Source organism: Trichechus manatus, unplaced genomic scaffold, assembly GCF_000243295.1.
Source record: "Trichechus manatus latirostris isolate Lorelei unplaced genomic scaffold, TriManLat1.0 scaffold00212, whole genome shotgun sequence".
Classification (NCBI taxonomy): domain Eukaryota; kingdom Metazoa; phylum Chordata; class Mammalia; order Sirenia; family Trichechidae; genus Trichechus; species Trichechus manatus.
This window is the reverse complement of record NW_004444148.1, coordinates 2,805,262-2,817,755: the sequence shown is the minus strand read 5'-3', so window position 1 is coordinate 2,817,755 and position 12,494 is coordinate 2,805,262. Positions and strand designations below refer to the sequence as shown.

Here is a 12,494-nt window from a genome sequence, read left to right as displayed (position 1 = left end):
CCTGTTATCTCTCTCTTCAGAATAGGGTGGAACACTCTGTTGACCCCACTCCTTTGACTTTAGCAATCCCACTAGCATTGTGGTTTGGAGCTGTTCTTACTCTCTTCAGCTTTTTTGTGTCTTTGCCTCTACTTAAGGTTTGTTGTTGTTAGGTGCCATCGAGTCGGTTCTGACTCATAGCGACCCCATGTGCTACAGAACGAAACACTGGTCCATCCTGTGCCATCTTCACAATCCTTGTTATGCTTGAGCCCATTGTTGCAGCCACTGTGTCAATCTTAAGGTTTATCTCCCCCAGATTCAGTGTAACATCCGGAAAGGTAGAGATGTGTCCTGTCCAAGGTCAACCAGTGTTTGTTTACCTGTTGCTTGAGTGGATTAACATTCTGCTTCTCTGGAATCTTTATGATGAAATCTAGGTCTGTCTTCATTACCTAGTGTTGCTGTAATAGAAATACCACAGTGGGTGACTTTTCTTTCTTTCTTTTTTTTTTTTTAATGTTTTAATTAATTAATTATTTATTTTTTAGTGGGTGTCTTAGTTATCTAGTGCTGCTATAACAGAAATACCACAAGTGGATGGTTTTAACAAAGAGAAGTTTATTTCCTTACCGTAAAGTAGGCTAAAAGTCCACATTCACGGTGTCAGCTCCAGGGGAAGGCCTTCTCTCTCTCTTGGCCTTCTCATCAGTGTTCCCCGGGACTAGGAGCTTCTCGGCACAGGGATCCCGGTCCAAAGGACGCGCTCTGCTCCCAGCACTGCTTTCTTGATGGTATGAGGTCCCCAACTCTCTGCTTGCTTCCCTTTCCTTTTATCTCTTACAAGAGATAAAAGGTGGTGCAGGCCACACCCCAGGGAAACTCCCTTTACATTGGATCAGGGATGTGACCTGGGTTAAGGTGGTGTTACAATCCCACCCTAATCCTCTTTAACATAAAATTACAATCACAAAATGGAGGCCAGCCACACAGTTCTGGGAATCATGGCCCAGCCAAATTGATACACACATTTTTTGGGGGACACAATTCAAACCATGACAGTGGGTGACTTTAAAGAACAGAAATTTATTTTCTCACAGTTCTGGAGCCTACAAGTCCAAATCAGCATCTGGGCTGAGTTGATTCCTTCCTTGTCAGTAGCGTTGGGCATTTCTTGGTTCCTTTGCTTGTGGACTATCCTCCTACGGCATCTGTCTTCTACTCTGTGTGTCTCTGTGTCTAATCTTTTTTTTATAACTCAGAAGTTACTAGGTTTAGGACACACCCTACACTGATCTGTCCTCATTAACATAACGAAGAAAATCCTATTTCCAAACAGGATTACATCCACAATTATAGGGGTTAGGATTCCAACACATATTTTATGGGGACATAATTTAATCCATAATAAGGTTAGTGTTCTATAAACTGTAAGGTTTAACGTTTTCTTTCTTTTCTTCTTTCAGTCATACTTCCCATTGCGTCCAGCTGTTGCACCGAGGTTTCACATCATATTTCCAGAAGGCTTCTGGAAAGAGTGACTACGTGTCACATTCAGAGGGCTGATGGGGATTGTGACCTGGCTGCTGTCATGTGAGTGCCCTTCAGTAGGGGTGTCTAAACCTGCAATGACTATTTCTCCAGACAAGCAACAGTAGGTTGGGAGGACTTTGCCTGACACACCACATATCACCAATAATCAACCAAACGAGGGAGGGCAGAGGAAATAGTGCACCCAGGAGTGAATGCACAATCTCTCTACAGGGACGTCCAGAGCCCCACACTAGACCCTTCTCCCTTGTCATGGATTGAATTGTGTCCCCCCAAAATATCTGTCAGCTTAGCTAGGTCATGATTCTCAGTATTGTATGATTGTCTACTGTTGTAGGGGAAAAACATCACAAAGTTTAGTAAACCAAAAAGAAAGTTTTACTCAGAATATATTCAAAAGGGCAGAAGTGGGAAACGGACCAGAGCCATGTCTGCCCAAGTCCAGGGAAATATCACAGAACAGACAAAAGTGGGAAAACGGACAAGCATGCTGACAGAACAGGCAAGAATGGGAAAACGGATAAGCATGCTGCCACAACCATGTCTGCTGGAGTCCAAAGAATATTACAGAATAGGCAAGAGTGGGGAAACAGACAAGCATGCTGCCACAGCCATGTCTGCCTGAGTCCAAAGAACAGTTACAGAGCCATCAATATATATTAACATTACAAATGGGCAAAACCATTGAAAGCTTCACCTTTTCAGATTGGCTAGAAACTGTGATCCTACATTTTGAATCGTCCTTCTTAACAATCATTGGTACAAGTTTCAGTAACGAGAATCAGGAGGGTCTTCATAGGTCCAACAAATTTCTATTCACTAAATGCTAACAGAAAAAGATAAGAGTAGAGAGTCTTTTGTGTGCTGTTTGATGTGAAAGTTTTCCTAAAAGATATTTTCCAAGATTATCTTAGCTATTGTCTTTATACCTCGGGGCCCAGTTCATGTGTCCTTGTGAGTCCTTGTGAGCCCGGCTCCAACTGGATCATATTCTCTACACTCAAGGAGAGGGAATAAATGGTTCTAATATTATTTCCTAAATAACTACCATTTTGTCATCTGATGTGATTTTCCTATGTGTTGTAAATCCTGTCACTATGATGGAATGAGATGGATTAGTGGTGGTTATACTGATGAGATCTACAAGATTAGATATTATAAAAAGATATTATATCATTTGAGATATAAAAGAGAGAAGCAAGCAGAGAGACATGGGGACCTCATACCACCAAGAAAGCAGTGCCGGGAGCAGAGCACGTCCTTTGGACCTGAGGTTCCTGCGCTGAGATGCTCCTAGACCAAGGGAAGACTGATGACAAGGACCCTCCTCCAGAGCCAATAGAGAGAGAAAGCCTTTCCCTGGAGCCAGTGCCCTAAATTCAGATTTCTAGCCTACTGGACTGTGAGAGAATAAACTTCTCTTTGTTAAAGCCATCCACTTGTGGTATTTCTATTACAGAAGCACTAGATAACTAAGACATCCCTCAATGCAGAACCTGGTAAGAGCTAAGTGCTCTCGGGCACCAGAAAATGTTAATGACTTTCCTAAGCAAAACAAGGAAGCCTCAGAGTGAAAAAAGAAAGCAAAGATGACTTTGTTCTGTTTCATGGCTTTAACTTTTCCCAGGCAAATATGTGGATTGCTATCATTTTATTCTCTGACTTCATCAGGAGCATATTATAAGGCTCAAAAGAAGGGTAAGAATGTCTGCACCTGGCACAAGTGGTACATTCAATCCAAGCACACATTCAGTCCTTTTTTGCATTTGATTCTGGGTCTTGGCTTATTGTGAAAGTCTCCCACCGCTACCCCAGCTCCATTGAGGCTCTCAAATATGGGGCACATTGGCATTTAGCAAATCATTGAATTCTGATAACAATGCTGTGAGGTAGGCATAAGTGATCTCTGTGCCACATAGGAAAAAGCTATTTCACATAGGAGAAATCACATAGCTCACCTGGTGTCACACAGCTAATGAGTGACAGAAATAGAATGTGAACCCCGGTGTCTCAGTTCAGAACACTGTATACCTCTAAGGTCTCTCAGAATTGATGGTGGGACTAACCATAAAACCCTCTCCCAAAACTCCATTGCTTTAGGCACCTTCAAATCATATTGGACATCTCCATGGTGTGCTGATTTTAACACTTTAACAGTTGATGCCCCTTTCTTTGGACTGCAAATAAGCCCATGCTTATGCCTGAGCTCCTGGAGTCATTTGGGAGCCTTGTTTATTGAAATGTTGCCGGGCAGAACCTCAGGTTCTGCTCAGGGTCTCAGCTAATAAATGAGAGACTGTGGTGAGAGTAGAAAGGCACCTTTATTTTGTTGCACAAGGAAAGGAACAATTGGGGCTGCTGCTGCCAAGACTGCTCATCAAGGGTGAGGGGGAAGGTTACTTTTAAGGGGTTTACAAGTAGGAAGTTCATACAAGTTACACCAGAAACATTCTTAATCATACTATGCAGGAGCAAGGAGGTTTACATATAACTATGCATCACATGTTCAGAAGATGGGAGTTAAACTCCACCCAGAGGTGGGGAAGTTACTGTGTATGAGGTATTTAATAAGCTAAAAGGTATACTGAACGTCAGCGTGGTGCTTAAACTGGTTTCTGTCAATTTTCTCTAGTTTTGGGAAGCAGTTAAGGGGAGGGGAACCAGGATTTTAATGTAAAGTTACAGGGCATTCCAAGCAAGCTGCTTGAGGCAGTGGACTTTTTCACAGCCTGGGGGCCTCTGTCTCACATTCAGTTAATTCAACGAATGTTTCTTGATCAATGACTATGTACCAACCACCTTTCTATGTGCTGGGAATGCAGCAGTGATAAAATAGAACCTGCCCTTCTGGAGTCTCCAGGGAACTCCTTATCCAGCTAGATTCTGCAGACTATTCCCTGAGATTTGAGATACATTTTTTTCCCTTTGAGAGGGACCTAAGACAAGGGTTCTTAGGAGTTCAGACAAAGAGTTTACTAGAGCTCCATGGATAGATTTGCTTCAAATTAGGGGGCTGTGAACCCCCTGAAATTTTTGTGTATGAATGTGTGAGCATTTTTCTGGAGAAAAGGTCCATAGGTTTTACAACATCTTCAGAAGTATCTCAGATCTAACAAAATTTAAAAACCACACTCGTGGTCACATGAGTTGCTGGAGAGGGAGACAATTCCTGGTCCAAACGTTTAGTAAACATCCATGTCTGTGGGAGAAGGGAGAAGATTTAGAACTCTCTCACAGTGTCCTCAGACTTGGGTGGGTTAGTCATTGGGAACCAGTGCAACCTGCAGAAATTTGAGGTATATGCAACTAATGATGTGCCTTCTGAGGGGTACCTTGAATGCCCAGCTTCTCTGAAAAAAGCTCCCTTAGTATATGCCTAGTTCAGTTTCTGCAAGTCTTTTATTTAGTCTTAATAGTCTTGATAATAGTTGGAGAGTGAATAGCCAGTTCATGGATAGACAACGCTCAAAGTAATCGGGAACAACTGGATATCTGTGTCACGCTGACATAGCTGAACTACATCTTCCTGAGGTTACCCTGGCTGCTCTCAGGAACACCAAGTCCTCGCATCTTCTCAGTTCCTTTCACTTCACTGCCCTGTGTCCTCCCAGACTAAAGGGGGCTTCAGAGCTCATCAGGGGTCCTGTGGGACGCCCAGGGAGGTGTGGGGAAAGAACCAGAAGTTTCTGTGTGTGTATAAGAGAAAGAGATTCTGAGGATTATAAAGGGAACTCTACTGGTAATAGAATTTTCACAGAAGTTTCTTCGCAATAAGCAGGTGGGAAGTAGATATGTAAAAGATACAGGAACAGAAATGTTCCAAGCCCTCACTTTGATAAGGGAGAATAAGGTGAGAAACACAAGTCTTCATTTAAAAAAAAACTCAATTTTAATTAAATGTAAACGATGAAGCCAATCACTTGGACCTAAAACTACTTAGTTTATTCAACCACAAGTTTATAAATTAACCTCTTTGTGCTGACAAGAGAGCTGAAAAATATAGAGCATTTGTGATCCTGGTCTCAAGATTAAATTTGACTATGTAGTGTTTTTCTTATCATAAATAACAGATCCTATCTGTTGTGTTTCCAGTTTCTTGACATTCAACATAAATATAAAAGTTTTCTTGTTTTCAAATAGTTTCACTATAGAGCTCGCATGTCTTTACCTATCCAAAATGTAGTCCCTTAACCCTAAGTGTAAAGACTTTAATATTTGAGACAAGTGTTTTAGATTCAGAAAATATGGCTAGGATTGGAAATATAATTCCCAATAGCATTTTTTATCATTACTAGTTAATATAAATTAACTTAGAGTGAACTTACTAGATTTCTTTTGTTGCCTTCTGCTTAGAAATAGGTCCTTTGTTTCAAACACTATGAATGATCCTTGTAATTATTGATGTGTGACAGCAGTTTCCTTGTTTGAACCCCTCTACAGTGACTTCATTGAACATCTAGCTGCTTCTAAGCTGAAACACAATGCAAAGTTGTTTATCTTGTGCACAGGGCTGAGATGTCTTGAATGGTATAGACTTTATCTGTTGGGAGGAAAATGTGGGGTTATTAAATAAAGTCATTTCGGAGGCTTGAGTAGTTTTTCAAAAGTGGTTGTGAAGGGCTGTTGTGTTTCTTGCTTCCTGACGTTCAACATAAATATAAACGTTTTCTTGTTTTTAAATTGTTTTACTACAGAGCATACATGTGAACAAGTGAAGAAACAGATTTCAGGGAACAATCAGAGGTATAATCTCTATGGCAGGACCACTCCTTAGGTCCATCAGGCTGTCTCTGGCTACCCTCATGTGGAAAAAAGAATCAGGCGGTTAGCCTCATGGTTTCTCAGAAGTCAAAACTCCTCTCCGTAATGTGGTCAGAGGTTTCCATTTAGTGGGACACAGAAATATTGTTATGTAGAGTCAGCAGGATTTAAGAGCTGAATAGCACCTGATGGGGAATTAAAAGCCATATCTTTTGTAACAAGAAATACTTCTAGTTACCAGACATTGTGATTGCAGCTCTAGGGTCCTGCCACCCCAGTGCAAATGAAAACAAATTCTGAGATGTGGTATAAAAAACACCAAACCAAACCTGTTGCCGTCGAGTCAATTCCAACTCATAGCGACCCTATAGGATAGAGTGGAACTGTCGCATAGCGTTTCCAAGGAGTGACCGGTGGATTGGAACTGCCTACCTTTAGAGCTACCTCTCAGCTTTAGAATTCAGTCTCTAAGAATACACCGAGTCCAAAAGCGGGAACTGTACGTAAGCCACTATGTTTTTTATTTTATTTGTGTTTTCTATTAGTAATTTTTTTGTTCCCTTTTTTGTCAGTCTTCATGTCAGGCGCAGAAGAATCTGTGTCAGCCCGCACAATCATACTATTAAGCGGTGGATGAAAGCACAAGCAGCCAAGAAAAATGCTAAGGGCAGCATTTGCCATAAGAAGAATCACCACAGCAAGAAGACCAGTAAAGGGGCACCGCAGGGGTCACATGAAACATACGGCCATAGAACGCCTTATTAGAGAGCTTACAAATTAATCTACAGTGGTGGTTCCTGAAGGAAACTTGGCCACAGCTGATTATAAATTTCCCATTTGTAATATTCCTTTTTGGAATCCAACAGGGCCAAACAAAATATTATTTTCTTTTAAAGGAACAATTATACAGTATGCAAACATAACTAATAATATACTCAACTGAAAAATGAAATGGAAAGATAATACTTATCATCAGATAATATTTTAAAAGGACTATGTTAACATAATTCTCCCAATTTTTTATTATGTATTTTCCCCAAACCTACAGAAAAGTTGAAAGAATGGGACAATGAACACCTGTATACCTTTCATCCAGATTAATCATTGTTGATATCTTGCCACGTTTGCTTTGTCTCTGTATGTGTGTATATACAAATATATAAAAAATATTATATACATATATATTTTTTTCTGAACCATTTGAAAATAAGTTACAAACGTTATGACACTTTACCACTAAATTGTTTTTAGTGTTATAACTTGGCATCCCCTAAGAATTAGAACATTTTCCTACATAATCCCATTAACAGTTTTACACATAAAAATTAAAAATAATTCAATATAATAGATACATAGTCCATATTAAAATTTCCCAGCTGTTTCCAGAGCATTTTATATAGTTAGTTTTTTCTTTTTCCCCCAATCCAGGAACCAGTCAACGTTTACACTTCTCATTCAATTGCTGTATCTCTTTAATATCTTCTTTTTTCCTTACTTTCTTTCCATGGCAAGGACATTCTTAAAAGAGTCTGGCCTGGAATCTGTTTCACATTCTGGGTTTGTCTGAGGTTCAGGGTTAATATTTTTTGGCAAAAATTCTTCCTATATGAATTTGTGTTCTTATTGCTTTACATTTGGAGGCTAGAGTTCATTTTCTAGACAGAAAATTTTAAGCTGAATATCATGTTAAAAAGTTTGAGTAGATTGTTGTTCTTGTTAGGTGCCCTTGAGTTGGTTCAGACTCATAGCGACCCTACGTACAACAGACCAAACACTGCCAAGTCCTGCGCCATCTTCACAATCGTTTGTTACGCTTGAGCCCATTGTTGTAGCCACTGTTGTCAATCCATCTTGTCAAGGGTCTTCCTCTTTTGTGCTGACACTCTACCAAGCATGATGTCCTTCTTCAGGAACTGATTCCTCCCGATAATATGTCCAGAGTACGTGAGAAGAAGTCTCACCATCCTCACTTCTAAGGAGCATTCTGGCTGTACTTCTTCCAAGACAGATTTGTTCATTCTTCTGGCAGTCCATGGTCCATTCAATATTCTTTGCCAACACCATAATTCAAAGGCATTGACTCTTCTCCAGTCTTCCTTATTCATTATCAAGCTTTCACATGCATATGAGGTGATTGAAAATACCATGGCTTGGGTCAGGAGCACCTTAGTCCTCAAAGTGACATCTTTGGTTTTTAACACTTTAAAAAGGTCTTTTGCAGCAAGCAGATTTGCCCACTACAATATGTTCAGCTTTTTTCCTTCATCATTTCTTCCATTTGCTTTAGCTACTCTATGTTCAAGAGCAAGTTCCAGAGTTTCTTCTGACATCCATTTTGTTTTTTCCTTTATTTCATGTCTTTTTAATGATCTTTTGCTTTCTTCATGTATGATGTCCTTCCATAACTAGTCTGGTCTTTGGTCATTAATGTTCAGTGTGTCAGATCTATTCTTGAGATGGTCTAAATTCAGGTGGAATATACTCAAGGTCATACTTTAGCTCTTGTGGACTTGTTTGAATTTTCTTCAGTTTCAGCTTGAGCGTGCATGTAAGTAATTGATGGTTTGTTCTGTAGTCGGTCCCTGACCTTGTTCCGACTGATGATATTGAGCTTCTACATCGTGTCTTTCCACAGGTGTAGTCAATTTGATTCCTGTGTATTCCATCTGATAAGGTCCAGTGTATAGTCGACATTTATGTTGCTGAAAAAAGATATTTCTAGTGAATAGGTCATTGGTCTTGCAAAGTTCTAGCATGTGATCTATGGCATTGTTTCTATCACCAAGGCCATATTTTCTAGCTTATCAATCCTTCTTCTTTGTTTCCAACTTTTACATTCCAATCACCAGTAATTATTAATGCATCTTGATTGCATGTTTGAACAATTTTAGACTGTAGAAGTTGGTAAAAATCTTCAATTTCTTCATCTTTGGCCTTAGTGATTGGTGCTTAAATTTGAATAATAGTCATATTAACTGGTCTTCTTTGTGGACATACGGCTATTATCCTAGCACTGACAGCATTGTACTTCAGGATAGATCTTGAAATGCTCTTTTTGATAATTTGTCATTCCTGGCAGAGTAGACCATATGATTGTCTGATTCAAAATGGCTAATATCAGTCCATTTCAGCTCACTAATGCCTAGGATATCTATCTTCAAGTGTTCCGCTTCATTTTTGACAACTTCCAATTTTTCTAGATTCATACTTCATACTTTTCAAATTCTGATTATTAATGGATGTTTGCAGCTGTTTCTTCTCATTTTGAGTCATGCCACATGAGCAGATGAAGGTTCTGAAAGCTTTACTCCAACCACATCATTAAGTCAGCTCTGGAGAAGGACATCATTCTTGGTAGAGCAGAGGGTCAGTGAAAAAGAGGAAGACTATCAACAAAATGGATTGACACAGTCAGTGGCTGCAACAATGGGCTCAAGCATAACAACGATTCTGAGGATGGCACAGGACCGGGCAGTGTTTTGTTCTGCTGTACATGGGGTTACTATAAGTCAGAACTGACTCGATGACAGTCAGCAACAACAACAATAACAACTTTTGGGAGACAGCTCTTCCCTTTCGTATTTTGAGTGCGATCCAACCTAAGGGGTCATCCTCCGGCACTATATCGGGCAAGTTTTGCTGTTATTCATAAGGTTTTCACTGCCCAGTTTTTTTAGAAGTAGATCACCAGATCCTTCTTCCTAGTCTGTCTTAGTCTGGAAGCTCCCCTGAAACCTGCCCACCACGGGTGACCTTGCTGGTATTTGAAATACCAGTAGCATAGCTTCCAGCATCACAGCAACACGCAAGCCACCACAATACACAGTTGAGTAAATACTGTTGTTTAAATTGATAAATTCTGATGCTGAAAAAAATATCTGCTTTACTTGCTGGAGCATCCCCTTAGAACCATGTGCCTCCACGGTCAGTTCTTGGAGGAGCATTAGCCCTGTGTAGGGTGATTTTACACTTTCCCTAGACAAAGTCTACATGTTTTATTTTTTTTAATTGTGGCTATCTTAGTTATCTAGTGCTGTTATAACAGAAATACCACAAGTGGTGGCTTTAAATAACAGAAATTTGTTTTCTCACAGTTTAGGAGGCTAGAAGTCCAAATTTATGGTACTGGCTCTAGGGGAAGACTCTCTCTCTCTGTCTACTCTGGGGAAGGCCCTTGTCTCTTTTCAGCTTCTATTCTTAGGTTCCTTGGTGATCATGTGGCATGTATCTTCCCTCTGTTTGTGCTTGCTTACTTAATCTGCTCTTTATGTCTCAAAAAAAATTTGAGTTAAGACATACCCTACACTAATACTGCCTCATTAACATATCAAAGAAAACCTGTTCCCAAATAACTGCAGGTATAAACCAAGAAAACCAAACCCATTGCTGTCATAGCAACAGGTATGGGGGTCAGGATTTACAACACATATTTTCAAGGGGAAACAATTCAATAATAACGGTTGCAAGATATATGTAACGTGAAATTTGCCATCTTAACCGTTTTTAAGTATACAATTCAAAATTATTTACATTAATTACATTCATAATATTGTACAACCATCACCACTATCCCAAAACTTTGTCATCACCCCAAACAGAAACTCAGTGCCCATTAATCAATAACGCCCATTCCCTCCTCCCCTCAGCCCCTGGTAACCACTAATCTACCTTTGTCTCTATGCATTTGCCTATTCTAGATATTTCACATAAATGGAATTGTACAATACTTGTCGTTTGGTGTCTGACTTATTTCACTTAGCATAATGTTTTCAAGGTTCATCCATGTTGTAGTATGTATCAGAACTTAATTTCTCTCTATAGTTCAATAATGTTCCATGGTATGTATAGACCATATTTTGTTTATCCATTCATCTGTTGATGGACACTTAGCTTTTTTCCACCTTTTGTCTAGTGTAAATAGTGCTGCAATAAACATTGATGTACATGTATCTGTTTGAGTCCCTGCTTTCAGTTTTTCTGGGTGCGTACCTAGGAGTGGAATTGTTGGGTCATACAGTACATCTGTGTTTAACTTTTTGAGGAACTGCCAAACAACATCTTTTAACTCTTAATGTAACTTTCTCACACATTGTAAGTTGGTTCCAGTGTGCAGTCTCCTCTCTTGGCTTCCTTTCATCTACAGAGGCTTACACATATGTAGTAAAAGCACAGTTTTCATAAACAGCTGTCAGAAGGCAGGAGCCCAGTGTCTGCTTTGTCAGTTGTCGTGTGTTCTAGGCCTCCCTGCTTGGCAGTCCCAGGCAGGGGTGCTTCCAGGATGACTGGGAAGTGATAATGAGGTGCAGAGCCTAATGTGGGTTAAAATATCACTACATGACTTTGTCTAATAGCCCTCATTTATGCTAACTTAGCAGGTGGTTTATTTATTGTCATCAATAATCCTGCAAGCTTTGTTATTATTTCCACTTAATGGATGAGCAAACCTGAGGCTCGTAGAGGTCACATGACTTGCCCAAGGTCACACAGTAAGTAGCAGAGACAATTCTTATACCTAGATTGCCTGACTCATCCCATTGTTCTTCCCAGTTCTCTTATCAGCCACAGCGGTGGAACTGAAGTGTGGACATGAAGGTAGGACAGAAGGAGAGACATTCAGATAAAGATCTCTATATTTGCACTTCACAAAGGACTAGGTGATGCATGTGGCATTTTTATTTGAAAGTCTAGCATCAAAACATACTGCCACTGGCATTGTTTGCACCAGTACAGGCAATAACAATCCTCATAGATTAAAACAGGCCCCCACGTGATTTTATTGAACTTCACATACTTAGGCAATGGAGGAAACTGTACACTATTTATAGCCTTTGAGTGGAAAAATGTCCCTCACAGGGTCTTCTTTTCAACTTAAGGACACATTTGTCAAAAAATACAGCATTCTTCCACTTAATAAATCTGCAAGTTTTTAATTAATTGGTCAAGATAACCAACATCAATGAATAGTTAAGATAAAAAAAATTGATCTGATTACTGAATGTTTTGATCAAAGATTCTATAGAAGAATTCTGATCAAAAGGGGGAAAATGCAGAAGAAAATTTCAAATTCGTATGGAATGTGTACTTTCTGGAGCCACTGAGGCTGGATGAACCCATGAAATTATTGCTCTGAGATAATCTTTAAACCTTAAACCAAAAATATCCCCTGACATTTTCTTTAAACCAAACAATTGTTGTTGCTGGTA

General features: G+C 39.7%; 1 protein-coding gene across 1 annotated transcript in view; it reads left to right on the top strand.

Annotated features, from left to right (window-relative positions):
• Window positions 1-7,986, top strand: part of CCL28 (C-C motif chemokine ligand 28) — a 44,492-nt gene extending 36,506 nt beyond the window's left edge. The window contains exons 2-3 of the mRNA XM_004388448.2: window positions 1,446-1,572; window positions 6,864-7,986. Coding sequence (XP_004388505.1) covers window positions 1,446-1,572; window positions 6,864-7,056 — 320 coding nt within the window. The 3' untranslated portion in view covers window positions 7,057-7,986. The remainder of the gene's footprint in view (window positions 1-1,445; window positions 1,573-6,863) is intronic.
• The last annotated feature ends 4,508 nt before the right edge of the window (window positions 7,987-12,494 follow it).